This window comes from Geotrypetes seraphini, chromosome 2, assembly GCF_902459505.1.
Source record: "Geotrypetes seraphini chromosome 2, aGeoSer1.1, whole genome shotgun sequence".
NCBI classification, from domain to species: domain Eukaryota; kingdom Metazoa; phylum Chordata; class Amphibia; order Gymnophiona; family Dermophiidae; genus Geotrypetes; species Geotrypetes seraphini.
In genome coordinates, this window is record NC_047085.1 from 315066450 (window position 1) to 315082090 (window position 15641).

Here is a 15641-nt window from a genome sequence, read left to right on the forward strand (position 1 = left end):
GGTTCAGTACCTCCAACAAGGTTAAGAATCACTGATCTAGAAGGATAAAGAAGTCAGAAGCAGAGTTCCACCTGAGGAGATTCCATCTCTAAAAGACTATGGGCTCCTTTTACTAAGCTGCGGTAGTGTTTTTAGTGCGCGCTGCAGATTAGCGCGCACTAACCCCTGTGCTATGCGAAAAAACTAACGCCAGCTCAATAGAGGCGTTAGCGTCAAGCGCGTACGGTATTGTAGCATGCGCTAAAACCGCTAGTGCAGCTTAGTAAAAGGAGCCCTTTGTGCCAGTTTCAGATGTCAGGACATTTTGTAAAACAGGCGCCAGTGTAAGGCTGAAGGGCTAGTCTACTTAGGCACCATTTCATTCAAAATCAGTTTGGCGGAGTGGCTGCTCTTCTTGCACCCCACTTAGCTATGCCTCTGATGTGCTAGAAGGCTCAAGGAACCTTTCCACAATATAAATGGACTTACAGTATTGAAACTATGTTCTCTTGATTCTTTGCCTGTATATAATTGTTGTTGAATATTGTCCCAAGTTAAACACTGCCGAAGTTAAATAGCTAGCGAGATCAGGCGAGGACCCAGTCACTTCCGGAGAATAGATGTGTGAGTAGAACTCTATAAAACGTGCTCGAATATCGTCATCTTTACGCAACAGCTCTCCTGAAGCCGCCCGAACGGACAGAATTTGATTGCGCGTCTGCCTCACTTTCAATCGATGAGCTACTAGTCGGCTAGTCTTATTAGAAAACTCGAAATATCTCTGTTGCAATAGCTGCAGATTGAATCGCAGGCGCTCCAGATCCAACGCCTGGAGATCACGGCGCGCCTGGAACAAGCGTCCACGCAGCACCACATCCCAAGGTCGGCGTTTATGGAGACTCTCCAAACGCCCAATAGTATGTAACAAGGCCGCTGCAGCATCCCTACGTTTACGCTGCCGAGCAGAGGCCAGAGCAATCAATCTGCCCCAAAGGGTAGCCTTCAGACCCTCCCAAAGCGCCTCCATCGAGGCCCCACACTCCAAATTCATCTCCAAATAATCCCGTAACCACCCCTCATTCTGTACTACAACCTCCGGGTCATCGAGGAGACTATCATTAAAACGCCCAAATTTCTGTCCCGAGCTACCCCCCTCCCCCCGGAACCTGGTCCAAACAGGAGCATGATCCAACCACGTAATCGATTCTATCCCCGCCGACTCAACCCGACTGAGCAACCCCCGCTCCACAAATACAGCATCAATTCTAGAGTAAATGGAGTGCAACCCAGAAAAATACGTGTAGTCCCTGTCCAAAGGATGCAGCCAGCGCCAACAATCAACCACATTCAGGGCAGCCAGCGCCTCCCTCAGCATCTTACGCTCCCTCCTCCCATAATGATCTGCCCTCCCCGAATTATCCAAACGAGGAGTCACAGTAAGATTAAAATCCCCGCCCAAAACCAAAGCACCCCCCTTGAACCGGAGAATTCGAGGCACCAGATCACGAAAGAAGGCCCCCTGGCCTTCATTGGGGGCATAAACATTAACCAGAGAATATAAACACCCCTCAATGAGGATCTCCAACATAATATACCTTCCCTGAGGGTCCCTGACCACCCGTTGTACTTTGCTCCGAAGCCCCTTACGGAGGAGAATCCCCACCCCTCCCCTCTTGGATGTGCCCACCCTAGAGGCCCAAAACGTCTAGGGAAAGCGGGAATCCTTGACTAGATATTCATGGGTCGAGAGCAGATGAGTTTCCTGTACAAAACAGACATCCGCTTTCAAGCGAATCAACTCCCTATAGAAAGCCCTCCTCTTATAAGAGACATTATAAGAGACCAACCTAAACCCTCCCATATTTTAAAGGACACCAAATAGATGAAGACCCTACCCAAACATTGTCATCCCTGCATCCCCCTCCCCCCCCCACCCACCCTCCCCTCCACCCCCCTTTTCCCCATGTGAGAGTCCACAGATCTCCCACCAACGTACAAGGAAGGTAACAATCCCCGAGGCCCCTGTCACATAACCCCACAACCAAATACTAACTATCAAATTAACAGACACTACAATCCCAGAATCAAGCACACCTGCCCAACAACCCCCCACAGCACAAAATCCCCTCCTCCCCTCCATCCCGCTTCCCCGCCAGACCCCCCACTTCTCCACACCACCCCGCACCCACACATCATGTCCAGTCCATAAGTGTCCCCCCCTAAGCTCCAAACCAGAACAAGAACTCAGGAGCACAGTCACCAGGGGTAGACAACACCCCAGCAGGAGAAATATCCCCCTCGATAGCAGAGGGAGGAAACTACATCAAATCAAAAGGTGTCAGCCCGCCATCAAGAGAGGCCACTCGAGGAGGAAGCAGTAGCCTGAAGTGAGGGTCCACCTCCACGGCCTCCCCTCCCACTCGGGGTCCACGATCCACTCGCTGCCATCTAGAGGCGGTAGGGAGCCCCACACAACTGGACAACGCACTCACAGGGGGAGCAGGCTCTTCAGGAACTTCAATTTCTGCTTGTTGCAGCAGGGTCCAGGCTTCACGAACAGTGGCAACTTTAGTATGTACTCCATTGATAGTAATGACCACTCCAAACGGATAAGTCCAACGGTAGTGCAGATTGCTACGCTGCAGAGCCTTAGTCACTTCAAGAAACGCCCGGCACTTCTGGAGCGTACCTGCCGCCAGGTCCTGATAAAACTCCAGCCGATGTCCTTCCCAGGTCACCGTGCCCAGCTCTCGGGCTCTACGGAAGATCTGTTCTTTAAGCACGAAGCTCTGAAGACACAACACAATATCTTTAGGTTGATCAGAGGTGCGGGGCCCCAGCGCCCGATGAGCACGCTCAAGACCCGGCTCCAGGGTGTCATTCTGCAATAGCCAGCGAATCAAGTTGGTAGTGGTAGCGCGAACATCTTTATATTCCGGTAGGTCAGGTAAACCTCCGCACCTGCAGGATATTACGCCGGGTGCGGTTCTCCAGGTCTTCCACCTTGTCTTAAAGAAGCTGATGGTCCGCAGCAGCACTTTCCAAGGAGCGTTGCACTCCGGTCACAGTCTCCTCACAACTGTCCATACGCATTTCCACTACTTCCACGCGTGTGCCCACCTCCACAAGGTCCGTGCGCAACTCCTGCACCGCCTCCCGGACCTGCACCGCTACGGCCGAAATCTCAGCTTTAACTTCTGAAATCCAGCGCTGTATATCGACCTTTGTGAGCGGGTCCGGTGAGGAGCATTCCGGGACCGGCTCTGTCAGCATGTCGGCCACCGCCGCGATAGCCCCACTCAATTGCGCCGCATCACTGCTGCTGGTCTCCAGGCCCACACCGCCACGTGCCGTCTGGCTCAGCGCCTGCTCTAACGTGCGCTGGCCGGTCTTCTCCGTCGGAAGTTTTTTACGCGTTGCCATGGGGTCCCTACTCCTTGCTCCCTCCACACCGCTGCAAGAAAAAGTATTTTAGCGCGTTTTGCACAGCCAATTTGATAATTAAGCGCCGGGCCCGAACGGAGCTCACAGATCAAGCTCCCGTTCGCATCGGTGACTTCCTCCTGGAATAAGTGGGTTTTCATACATTTTCTGAAGGATTGGTATGATGGGGAGTTCAGGAGGAGTGCGCTTAGGGTGTTGTTCCAGATGCCTGCTTGAAATGATAGTGTCCTATCAAGAAATTTTTTGTAACGACATCTCTTGGTAGTGGAAGGTTTTTGTGTGGTAATAAAAGATAAAAAATCAGTGCGATTGATACTATGCTACAGTTGGAGCCATCTGAACTGCTTGCTGGTTACTTGAAAGTGAAAATTGTAATTCCACTAGAGTCCTTATACCATTACTAGACCAATCATTCCAAAATATGACTTTCTTGTTTATCTTAATTTTAGAATGATCCCATATTGTAGAATGTATGGTCACGTCCAGTAGTGTAGAGAGGGAGGTTGGCGCCCTGCATCACCATGCTGTGCACCCCCTACTCTTCCTTGCCACGCCGTGCGCCCCCACATACTTCTTTAAATGTTTGCCAGTGCGTGCATCTTCCACTTGCTGCTTGTGCTGGTCTCGGCTCCCTTCCGACGTCACGTCCTAGTCCTGCAAACAGGAAGTGATGTCAGAAGGGAACCGAGGCTGGCACGAGCAGCAGGTGGAATATGTTGCTTGTGCCAGCAAACATTTAAAGAGGTACAAGGGGGCAGAGATGCTGGTGCCCCCATGAAGACAGCACCTGGGGCGGTCCGTCTTTCTTTACTACACCACTGGACATGTCACTAGAAACAGTGATGTAGTAAGGGTAGGAGGCGCCTGGGGCAGTGGCATGCCCCTACGCCCTCCTCTCCAAGCCTCCGCTCCTTCTCGTCCCCCCCACTCCACACTCACACTCTCCCTTCTCCCCCCGTACCTCTAAATCTTCGCTAGCGCAAGTGGCTTCTCCAGCATGTTCCTTGTGTCAGTGTTGGATTTCCCTCTGACATCACTTCCTGACCTCATGACCCAGAAGTGATTTAGGGGGGAACCAGGCTGGTACGAGCAAAAGGCAGAAGTTGCTCATACTAGCTAAGATCTACAGAGGTACAAGGGGGGTAGGGATGGCATGACCATGGCGTGGCGAGGTGCTGGCACCCCCGATACGGCGCCCGTGGCAGTCCACCTCCCCCTTATTATGCCACTGACTAGGAATGTTTATGAAGCTGCTTTCATTGCCAAACTCCAACCCACTTGCTAAGCACGAACATCTGTCTTATCATTCCCTCTGTAATTCCCCCCCCTAAGCACTATGTATAGATGCACCTTCTTGTCCAGTTTGACTGCCTTGACTAGACTGTAAGCTCTTTTGAGGAGGGACTGCCTCTTCTATGTTTTCATGTATATGTCTGGTAGCGCTATAGAAAGAAATAGTAGTAGCAGTGATTGTATCTTAGTGACAGATTATAAAAGATTTTTAGATGCTAAGAAATAATCTATTCTAGAATAACTTTGACGTGAAAATGAAAAAAAGGTGTAATTCCTAGCATTCGGATGAAATTGTCTCCAGGGATCTAACATGTGAAACGCCTTGAGACAGAGAAGTAGATCGTATATGGTTATGAAAGTGTGCAACATACATTTACTGCAATAATAAAAAAAAGTTATTGCTTATATCTTGTTTTTGCCAAATTATTACTGTTTGTAAATACATAAGTCCATAAAGTTGATACGGCCTTTGGAAATGCACGCCCCACACATGTTGCCTCTATCACCGTGATCTACTGGTCTACCTGTGATCTTCCCACCCCGGCGAAGAATCCCAACCAATCACAACAGCCAACGCCAGGCGAGAGGTGATAGGGCCTAAGCTTAAGTAACAAGGCTAAGGGGGAGGGGGCAGAACGTAACAAACGCTGCGCCCGCCTCAAGGGGGTCGCGTGGCGGTCACGTTTATCACTGGCGGATCGGTACCTTGGAGGGGGAGGGGGGTAAGAATGTCCTCACATTTACGTCAGAGGGCGGACCGTACCTTAGTGATGGAAAAAGGGAGGAGGGTGGAAGCAAACGAAAGGGAGGGAGGACTAAGGACGAGTCTCACCTAACTCTTCCGCGTGTCAGTGTCGCGTCTTCTCTTTTCCCCCCCTCCCCACTTAGCGTCGCCTGTGCGCTGCAGGCAGCGACACGGTCGGCTGGCGACAGAGCTGTGTGGTGTCTAGGCTGGTGGCGGCAGCACAGGGGGAGAGGGCGCCGGGAGCGCGGCCTCGGCGGCCCTCTTATCACTGATTATGGCGGAGGGGGCCGCGGAGGTGTCACGAGAACTACGGAGGTGGCAGCAGCAGCGAGGAGCGTGCGGCCGGAACGGCTCGTGGGGGACAACCGACACCAGCGGAGAACAATAGCAGCGGCCGCTGCCGCTTCCAGGAGGAACGAACGGACGGACATTGAGAGAGAGAGAGAGAGGAAGAAGGACAGTTGTACTGATTGTAATACAGTGTTGCCCCCCCCGGTCAGGAAGGGAGGGGGAAGCGCGAGACACCCAGCCCCGCGGCAACGGCCAAAGCCACCCCTCGGCCCGGCCGCTGACTACCTGCGTTGGAAACTTTCTGCCCGTTTCCTTCATAATTTTCTTCCCGTCCCTTTTTCTCTTCTCGTCGACTGTGTGTGTTTTGAGGAAGCGGGATTTGTTGAGCGCGGGTTTTTTTTGTTTTTTGGGGGGGTCTCCCTTCCTCTCCGGTAACGCCATGCCTAGTGTCCCCGGCGCTGCGGCTGTGCAGTGGGAGAGGCGGGTGGCCTCGGCCGTCGGGGAGCGGGGGCGGGTGTCAGTCCCTTGCCCCGGCACGTGAGCCCCAGCGCGGAAGGAGCAAGGCTGCGAGACCGCGGCGATAGCGCAGGATGGGAGCGAAACAGAGTAGCAGCGGCGGCGGCGGCGGTGGCAGTAGTAGCAGCAGCAGCAGCCCGGCTTCGGACGGCCGCACCAGGGCTAGTTCTGGCTCGGAGGCACCTCCCGGGAGTGGCGGCGGCAGCAGCAGCAGCAACGGTGCAAGCGGGACCAGCAGCAGGGCCGGCAGGGGGTCTGGGCCCGGCACCTCCACCTCGGCGGCGGTAGCGGTGCGCTATGGCTCGCCTGATGTCAGCTTCCATCATCACAGCCAAGCCTGGGGCATGGAGATGGCGGCGGCGGCGGAAGCTCCCCAACATCAGCCGCACTCCCTGGGCTCGAGGACCAGATCGATGGGGGGAGGGGCGAGCGGCCTCGGCGGGGGGCCCTCGGGGGCCAGAGCCCACTCCCTCAACCAGTCTTCCTTCAGCATCCCGACGAACAGCGGCGGCATGCTTAGCTCGCAGGACTCCGGCAGCAGCACCCCCGAGGAGGGAAGCAGGGAGCGGTCTGGCGCCGGGACCACCCGGCTCCTCATCGGCTCCCTGCCCTCGCACCTGTCCCCTCATCTCTTTGGAGGTATGCCATGCCTTGTGATAGCATTGCCCTTTGCTGCCCTTCACCGGGCGGCTGGCTCCGACGAGAGCACACCGCAAGGGTGATATTGAAAAGGTTTACCTTTACTTGTTTCTTAGCTAGTTGAGCTTTTAGTAACACGGAAAGTTATTCTGCAAAGTGCAGACTTCTTGTTTCCAGATGTAACTTCCACAGCCGAGGAAAATGCAAAGCGTTTATTTACACTTATTTTCATGCAGGCGAAGGGAATTACTGCTCCCCCCCCCCCCTGAAGTTAGACATTGCCATAATTCATTTTTCTGCTGTTATATGTCTTGTTGTAATGGAAGAATATAATTTAGTTAAATTCGATTTTGAAATGGAGCATCATATTGTGATGCTGGAAAACAGGTTCATACTCTAGGCTTTTATAGTTAGATTTAGAATGTCCTGAAAGATGAATTACCATGACAGTCATGGTAGATTTGACAAGGTGTATTTAAAAAAAAAAAAACCCCAGTGGGCTCGCCATGAGTTTGCTTACTTGCTGTAATCAGTGACTATGTAAATACAGTACTTATTATACACGGTTAGCATTTAATTAGCTATTGTACTGTATACACAGTTTATTTAAAAGAATCATGAAACAGCTGAAAGTCACTTCCTGAGGTTCTCCTTTTTTTTTCTTTCTTTTTTTTTGCTAGACCACTCTTGCTGTATGAGAACCATTGGCCTCAGAAAATAATTCCTCTGTTGTACTAAAACCAAGAAGGCTCACCTCCATAATGCTAGTTGCCCTTTCTCCCTTTTTGGTCCAGTTCCAAATGAACCACCTTCATGACTTGAGAGCAAGGATGTAACTAGTAGCTACCATTAAGAGAGTCCAGCAAAATGCCCAGTAGTAGAGGCTGCGTGCAGCTGATCCTTCTGCACTGAGGTTCAGCACCTCCCTGCACTGCTGCTTAACCGCCTGCCAAGTCCACCACAGTCTAAAAGGCTGCCATGTCCAGCCCACAGGAAGTTATATCAACATGACAAAGGATAGGTCCCAGTGGCTAGAGAGGTAGCCTTTAGTGCTGTCTAGTGCTGTAGCTGTGGAGGACCCACCAGGTGGATAAATAGCTGAGCTGGGGGGTGGGGGATATCTGTCCTGCTGACCCAGGGCCCACTAAGTCTCAACTACACCACTGCTTCAGGGATATATGTCTTGAAACTGAAATACAGTCAAACCTTGGTTTGCGAGCATAATTCGTTCCAGAAGCATGCTTATAATCCAAAGCACTCATATCAAAGCGAATTTCCCCATAGGAAATAATGGAAACCTCAAGCGATTCGTTCCACAACCCCAAAACTTTAATACAAAAAATATATGTACTTGTATTGCAGAACCTTGTTCATTTAGAACAGTCACTACACTCCTTCAGCATCAGAGAGAAAACCATTGGCTCAGTTGTGATGATGTGACATGTGTATACTGTATGCACTCGTATTGCAAGGCTGACACTGCAAGAGTGTAGTGACTGTTCTAAAATAGAGAGAGAAGAACCATTGGCTCAGTTATGATGTGTGTATACTGTATATACTCGTATTGCAAAACCTCGCTCATTTAGAACAGTCACTACATTATCCCAGGACAAGCAGCCAGCATATTCTCAACAGTGGGTGACGTCACCGACGGAGCCCCGCAGCGGACAACCTCGCAAGCAGACTTGCTTGAAGATCTTTAAGAGCTTACGAGCGCTGCACTACGCTTGCGCGAGTGCCTTCCCGCCCGAGTCAGGGCGCACGTCTCCTGTGAGGTACCTCAGTTCAATGTTTTCCGCGGAGCCGAGAAGTCCTCTTCACTTCAGCTCTGCAGCCCTTCGTTGCCTTCTTGTACCGTGGCTTTGTTATTTTTTCTAGTCGCTGTGCTCGCATATTCCTTCTCTTAGTTTAACTTAAAAAACCCCCAAAAAACATATTTTATTGTCGTGTTTCTTTTCCAGGCCGGCGGCCTTTTGGTCTAGGCCTAGCTGCTGAATCTCGTTCGTTCGTCAGCTTTCTTTTTTCTATGTCCAGGCCTCTTACTGGGTTCAAAAAGTGTAGCCAGTGCGGCAAGGCTATTTCAATCACCGATCCTCATCGTCGGTGTATTGTTTGCCTGGGTCCAGAACATTGCCCCAATACTTGTTTGCGCTGTGCTGCTCTTCAACCTCGAGCCCTTCGCAGATGACGTGCCAAACTTCTTCAACTATTTGACACTATGGAGCAGTCTGCTGAGAGGGTCTCGACCTCAGCTTTGGGTACGGCCTCGACTTCCAAGACCTCGACCCCGACACCCGTGGCTGCCTCGACCAAGGCCTCGACACCTTTGGTCTCGAAGGCTTCGCCTGCAATCCCTTCTAAGTCTTCATCTGTGGGTAAGTCTCCTGTTTCTCCTTCAAGTACCCTTCCTAAGAAGCCTCCAGAGTCTTAGGCATCCCAGGCCGTGCCTACGGTCCTGCCAGCCTCTTCGAGACCTCCAGCTAAGCTTGCCTCCAAACATAGGGAATACTGATCATCGAGTCGCCCTCTTTGGAGCGCACAGCTGCACCTTCGAGACCTGATCCCTTCGTCTTGGTGCCTATGTTCGACGACATGTTGAAAGCCATCCTGACCACTCAGATTTCCTCGGTCATGGCTCAGCTCCTCCCGGCCTCGACCCTGCTCCTACGAGCCAGTCTGAGCCTCCTGTTGAAGCACCTCGAGGCAAACCTCGGAAGTCTCGTCGCTTATCATCCAGTGACTCTTCGCCTTCTCCTGGCACACAGTCTCCTGAACTTCGATCGAGGCATCGCTCGAGGCATTCGAGGAATCTTGCTTCCAAGCACAGTCGGGAGTCTTTTCTCAAACGGAAGACCTCTCCTCCTCCGGATACTGAGTCTTCTATGCCTCGTTTATCAAAGGCTGTCGAGACCTCTTCAAAATCCAAACACAGGTCTCGCAAAGCTTTTACACCGGCTGCTTCTCCATGAAGTCCATCGAGGTTGAAGACTCCTCCATCGAGATCACCTCCGAAGGAGCCTTCTCCCCCTGTCTCGACCCACTCTGTTGCTCGGACCCCGGGGACTTCACCATCAAGACTTCTTAAGCGCAAGCACTCTCTGACGCCTCCTGTCTCAGGTAGTGGGGCTTCTTCATTCACTGTGCGGCTGGATTCTGAGCCTCCTCAATATTCCAGAGAGGCTTCTCCTTTATATACAGTGGCTCCTAAGTCTCGCTCTCATTCTCCTGAGGGTCCTTCTACCTCGAAGTCTGCCTCTTTTGCGAGATTTGTCTTTGACATGGGGAAAGTTCTTCAGCTGGATCTCCACTCTGATTCCAAGTACACTCCTGAATACTTGGCCGACATGGAGTTATCTCATTCACCTAAGGAGACCTTGAGGCTTCCTATGACTGTTGACTTAAAGCAAACTTTCTTCAGGAATATGGAAACTCCTTATTCGGTTACAGCCATTCCATCCAAGCTGGAATCCAGGTATCGCACCGTACCTTGTAAGGGATTTGAGAAATTTCAATGTCTCACCAGTCCTTGGTTGTGGAGTCTTCATTAAAGAAAGCTCAACCATCTAAACTCTAAGCAGCGGTCCCTCCAGGCAGGGAGGGCCGTACCATGGATAAGTTTGGCCGTAGACTATACCAGAATTCCATGATGGCTAACAGAATTCTCAACTACAACTAAACTAAACCTACACTTTCACTGGTTATTTTAATCACTTCCTCAAAATGATACCTAAGTTTTATCCGGCTCTTGAACAGTGTCTTCCAGAATTCAAACAGATTATTAGAACTCTGTCTCAACTTCGACTCTTCATGCTGCAAGCCACATATGATGCCTTTGAGCTCTCCTCCAGAGTTTCTGCTTTTGCAGTAGCCATGCGTCATCTGGCTTGGCTCCGCATTGTTGATATGGATCCCAATTTGCAGGACTGTCTAGCAAACTTGCCTTCCAGGGGAATGAACTTTTTGATGATTCCATTGAAACTGCTACAAAGTGCCTCTCTGAACATGAGCGCTCTTTTGCTTCCTTGATTCAGCCAAAGCCTAAGACTCCTCCTGCTCGGCCATACAAGCAACCACCACGTCGTTATCCTCAAAAAACGATGCCAGCTTTCTCCAGGCATCTGCCTAGACGACTGCCACAGCATCAACGACAGCAGAAAGCTCAGACTCCTGCGGCTAAACCAGCTCAATCTTTTTGACATTTCCAGTCTGAGCATACTAACCTCCCTCCATCAGACTTCTCTTCTGCCCATAGGAGGTTGTCTTCATAATTTTTATCACCAGTGGGAGATGATCACCTCAGATCTCTGGGTTCTCGCCATCCTTCGGGAAGGATACTCACTTCACTTTCTTCAGGTGCTTCCAGATCGCCCCCCAAGAGAGTGTCCTTCCAATTCATCGCAACTTCCCTTCTTCTTTAGGAAGCTCAGGCTCTTCTTCGCCTTCGAGCTGTTGAGGATGTTCCCTTGAACCAACGGGACATGGGCTTTTATTCCCATTATTTTCTAGCCCCAAAGAAGACGGGGGATTTGTGACCCATTCTGGACCTTAGAGCTCTCGATAAATTTCTAGTCAAAGAGAAGTTTCAGATGCTTTCTTTACCAACTTTGTATTCCCTGCTCTCTGGATCTCAAAGAGGCTTACACTCGTATCCCGATTCATCTAGCCTCTCGCAAGTATTTAAGATTTCAGGTGGGGAATCTTCATTTACAATACAGAGTTCTTCCTTTTGGACTTGCCTCATCCCCCAGAGTCTTCATGAGTCCGCATCTGGAGTACTGCGTCCAATATTGGTCGCCGTACGTTAAGAAAGATATGGCGTTACTCGAGAGGGTTCAGAGAACAGCGACAGGTCTGATAAAAGGGATAGAAAACCTTTCATACGCTGAGAGATTAGAAAAACTGGGACTCTTTTCCCTGGGGAAGAGGAGACTTAGAGGGGATATGATAGAGACTTACAAGATCATGAAAGGCATAGAGAGAGTAGAGAGGGACAGATTTTTCAAACTTTCGAATAATAAAAGAACAAGAGGGAATTTGGAAAAGTTGAAAGGGGACAGATTCAAAACGAATGCTAGGAAGTTCTTCTTTACCCAACGTGTGGTGGACACCTGGAATGCGCTTCCAGAAGACGTAATAGAGCAGAGAACGGTACTGGGGTTCAAGAAAGGATTGGACAATTTCCTGCTGGAAAAGGGGATAGAGGGGTATAGATAGAGGATTACAGTCCAGGTCCTGGACCTGTTGGGCCACCGCGTGTGCGGACTGCTGGGCACGATGGACCTCTGGTCTGACCCAGCGGAGGCACTGCTTATGTTCTTAAGTGTCTGGTGGTGGTGGCTGCATCTCTCCATACCCAGGGTCTTCAAGTTTTTCCATACCTGGATGACTGGCTAATCAAAGCCCCCTCTCAACAAGGGGTTATTGCAGCAACCCAACAGACTATTATGTTCCTCCAATGTCTGGGGTTCGAGATCAACGTTCCAAAATCCCAGTTGACCCCATCTCAGGCCCTTCAGTTCTTCGGGGCCACTCTGGACACTATCCAGCTCAGAGCATTCCTGCCAACCACGTTAGGATGCCCTTATTCGCCTTTGCCATCAAGTGTCTCATCTCACCTCAAGTCCAGCGAGACAAATGATGATTCTATTTGGTCACATGGCTTCTACAATTCACGTGACTCCTTTTGCCAAACTTCACCTTTGCATACCTCAGTAGACCCTGGCATCTCAGTGGCAACAAGCTACCGATCCAATTTCTCAACAAATTACAGTAATTCCTTTGTTGAGACAGTCTCTCCACTGGTGGATGCTCTCTTCCAATATTTCCAGAGGTTTGCTGTTCCACACTCTCCCTCATCAGAAGGTTCTCGTAACAGATTCGTCAACCTACGCATGGGGAGCCCATCTAGACGGTCTCCGTACCCAAGGCCATTGGTCTTCCGTGGACCGTCTTTGTCGCATCAATCTGTTGGAACTCAGAACGATTTTCAATGCTCTCAAAGCTTTTCAACACCTTCACGACCACGTAGACCTTGTCCGGACGGACAACCAAGTCGCCATGTATTATGTCAACAAACAGGGAGATACAGGATCTCACTCCCTTTGTCAAGAGGCTCTGTGGGATTAGGCAATCCATCAAAACATCTTTCTCAGAGCTGTATACTTTCAAGGTTAGCACAACTGCCTGGCGGACAAATTGAGTCGTCTTCTGCAACCTCACGAATTGACACTCAATTCCTCGCCTCTACATCAGGTTTTTGCTTAAGGGGGGACCCCTTGGATAGACCTCTTTGAGTCGCCCCTCAACAACAAGCTGCCTCTGTTCTGCTCCCAGATATACTCTCCCCAGCGTCTTGAGGCGGATGCTTTCCTCCTGGACTGGACAGGTCAGTTTCTCTACGCCTTCCCTCCGATTCTCAAGACTCTTGTCAAGCTCAAGTCACAACCTGCCACCATGATTCTGATAGCTCCTTGGTGGCCCAGACAACCGTGGTACTCCCTTCTACTTCAACTCAGCACCAGGGAGCCTCTGCTTCTACAGGTTTTTCCTTCTTTGCTTACTCGGAGTCAAGGGTCCTTACTTCATCCCAATCTGCAGTCTGTACACTTAACAGCTTTCAACCTAACTGATTCTCTACGATTTTCTCAATCTGTACAGGACATTTTGGTTGCTTCCAGACAGCTGTTTACTAGGCAGTGTTAAAGAAGTGGACTAGATTTTCTGCTTGGTGCTCTACTCGCCAAATGGAGCCAATGTCTACCTCCTTGGCTTCTGTTTTGGATTATTTACTTCACTTATCACAATCTGAACTCCAGTCTATATCTATCTGAGTCCATTTCAGTGCGATTGCTGCTTTCCATCAGCCTCTTGATGGGAAACCCCTGTCTGCACATCCTGTGGTTTCCCACTTCATGAAAGGACTTTTTAATGTACATTCTCCGCTCAAAACACCTCCAGTCTTCTGGGATCTCAATGTTGTCCTGGCTCAGTTGATGAAGCCTCCATTTGAACCAATTGATAAGGCTCATCTCAAGTTTCTTACTTGGAAAGTGGTTTTTCTGATTGCCCTCACATCTGCTCGAAGAATCAGTGAGTTACAAGCCTTGGTTGTGGATCCACCTTTCACTATTTTCCAGCATGACCTCTGTACTCATCCAAAATTCTTGCCTAAAGTTGTTTCAGAATTTCACATCAATCAATCTATTGTTCTTCCAGTATTTTTTCCAAAGCCTCATTCTCACCCTGGTGAAGAGGCGTTCCATATTTTGGACTTTAAATGTGCCTTGGCTTTCTACTTGCAACACACTCAACCTCACGGAACAGCCCCACAACTTTTCATCTCCTTTGATGCAAATAAGTTGGGGCACCCTGTCTCGAAGCGAACCATGTCTAAACTAAACTAAACCTTGGGTTTGTATACCGCACCATCTCCATAGTTGTGGAGCTCGGCACGGTTTACAGGAATTGTAATGAGAAAGGAACTCCAAGGAAGGGCTAGAAGAGATCAGAGGAGAGAAGAATGTTAGGGGCTGGGAAGTCAGAAGAGGGGGGAGTGTTAGGTTTTGGAGAAAAGCCAGGTTTTCAGATGTTTACGGAAGGGTTGGAGAGCACTCAGGTTTCGAAGAGGGGAGGTAAGGTTGTTCCAGAGCTCGATGAATCTGAAGAGGAGGGATGTCCCCAGTTTTCCTGGGTGGGAAATGCCTTTTAATGAAGGGAAGGATAATTTCAATTTTTGGGTAGGTCTGGTGGAATTAAGATTTGAGGAATTCCAAGAAAGTGGAATTAATGGAGGGAGGATGCCGTGGAGGATCTTGAAAGTTAGGCAGATGCATTTGAAGTGAACTCTGGGAATTATCGGGAGCCAATGAAGCTTGGAAAGGAGCGGTGAGACGTGATCGAATTTACTTTTTGCAAAGATAAGCTTGACCGCGGCATTTTGGATCCGTTGGAGTCTGTGAAGGTTTTTCTTCGTTAGGCTTAAGAAAATAGAATTGCAGTAGTCCAGTCTGGAGAGGATGATGGATTGGACGAGAACGGCAAAATGATTTTGGTGGAAGCAGGATCTTACTTTCCTCAGCATGTGAAGGCTGAAGTAGCATTTTTTTTTACCAGGGAGTTGAGGTGGTCATTGAAGGACAGTGTAGAATCAATGATGATGCCCAGAACCTTGCTGGAGAATTCGAGCTGTAGGGTGGAGCCAGAGGACAGTGGGATTGAGGTGGGTAGGTGAGCTAGATTTGGGCCAAGCCAGAGTAGTTTTGTCTTGGATTCATTCAATTTCATTTGGACAGTGTGGGCCCAGGATTGGAGGTTCGAGATGCAAGAGGATATGTTCTCTGAGAGATTAGTGAGGTTCGAGTCTGTTTCGAGAAGGACGAGGATGTCATCAGCATAGGTGTAAATTGTTTCAAGGGGGGATAGATGGAGGAGTTTTAGGGAGGTCATATAAATGTTGAAAAGGATAGGAGATAAAGGTGAGCCTTGCGGGACTCCGCAGATTGGTATCCAGGGGGAGGATGAGATGCCATTCCTATTGACAGTGTAGGATCGGGAGCGGTGGAATTTTGAGAACCATTCGAGGACTGTAGAGGTGATGCCGATCTCGGAGAGTTGGTAGATTAGGACATCATGATGAACCACGTCTAAAGCGGCGGAAAGATCGAATTGCAGGAGGACGGCGAACTTGTTGCGGGAGTGAAGTTGTTGAACCTTGGAGATTAGGGAGGTCAGTAGG

The 15641-nt window shown here is 49.9% G+C and overlaps 1 protein-coding gene across 3 annotated transcripts in view; it reads left to right on the forward strand.

Moving 5' to 3' along the window:
- Window positions 1–5425: 5425 nt before the first annotated feature.
- ZNRF2 (zinc and ring finger 2) overlaps window positions 5426–15641 on the forward strand; it is a 129910-nt gene continuing 119694 nt past the window's right edge. For 2 of the 3 annotated variants that reach the window (XR_004538020.1, XR_004538021.1), the window contains exon 1: window positions 5426–6907. Coding sequence is in view for 1 of the 3 variants with exons in the window: in XM_033930053.1 (XP_033785944.1) it covers window positions 6343–6907 (565 nt within the window). In the remaining 2 variants the exon portion in view is untranslated. The remainder of the gene's footprint in view (window positions 6908–15641) is intronic. The other variant, XM_033930053.1, reaches the window with a different exon arrangement.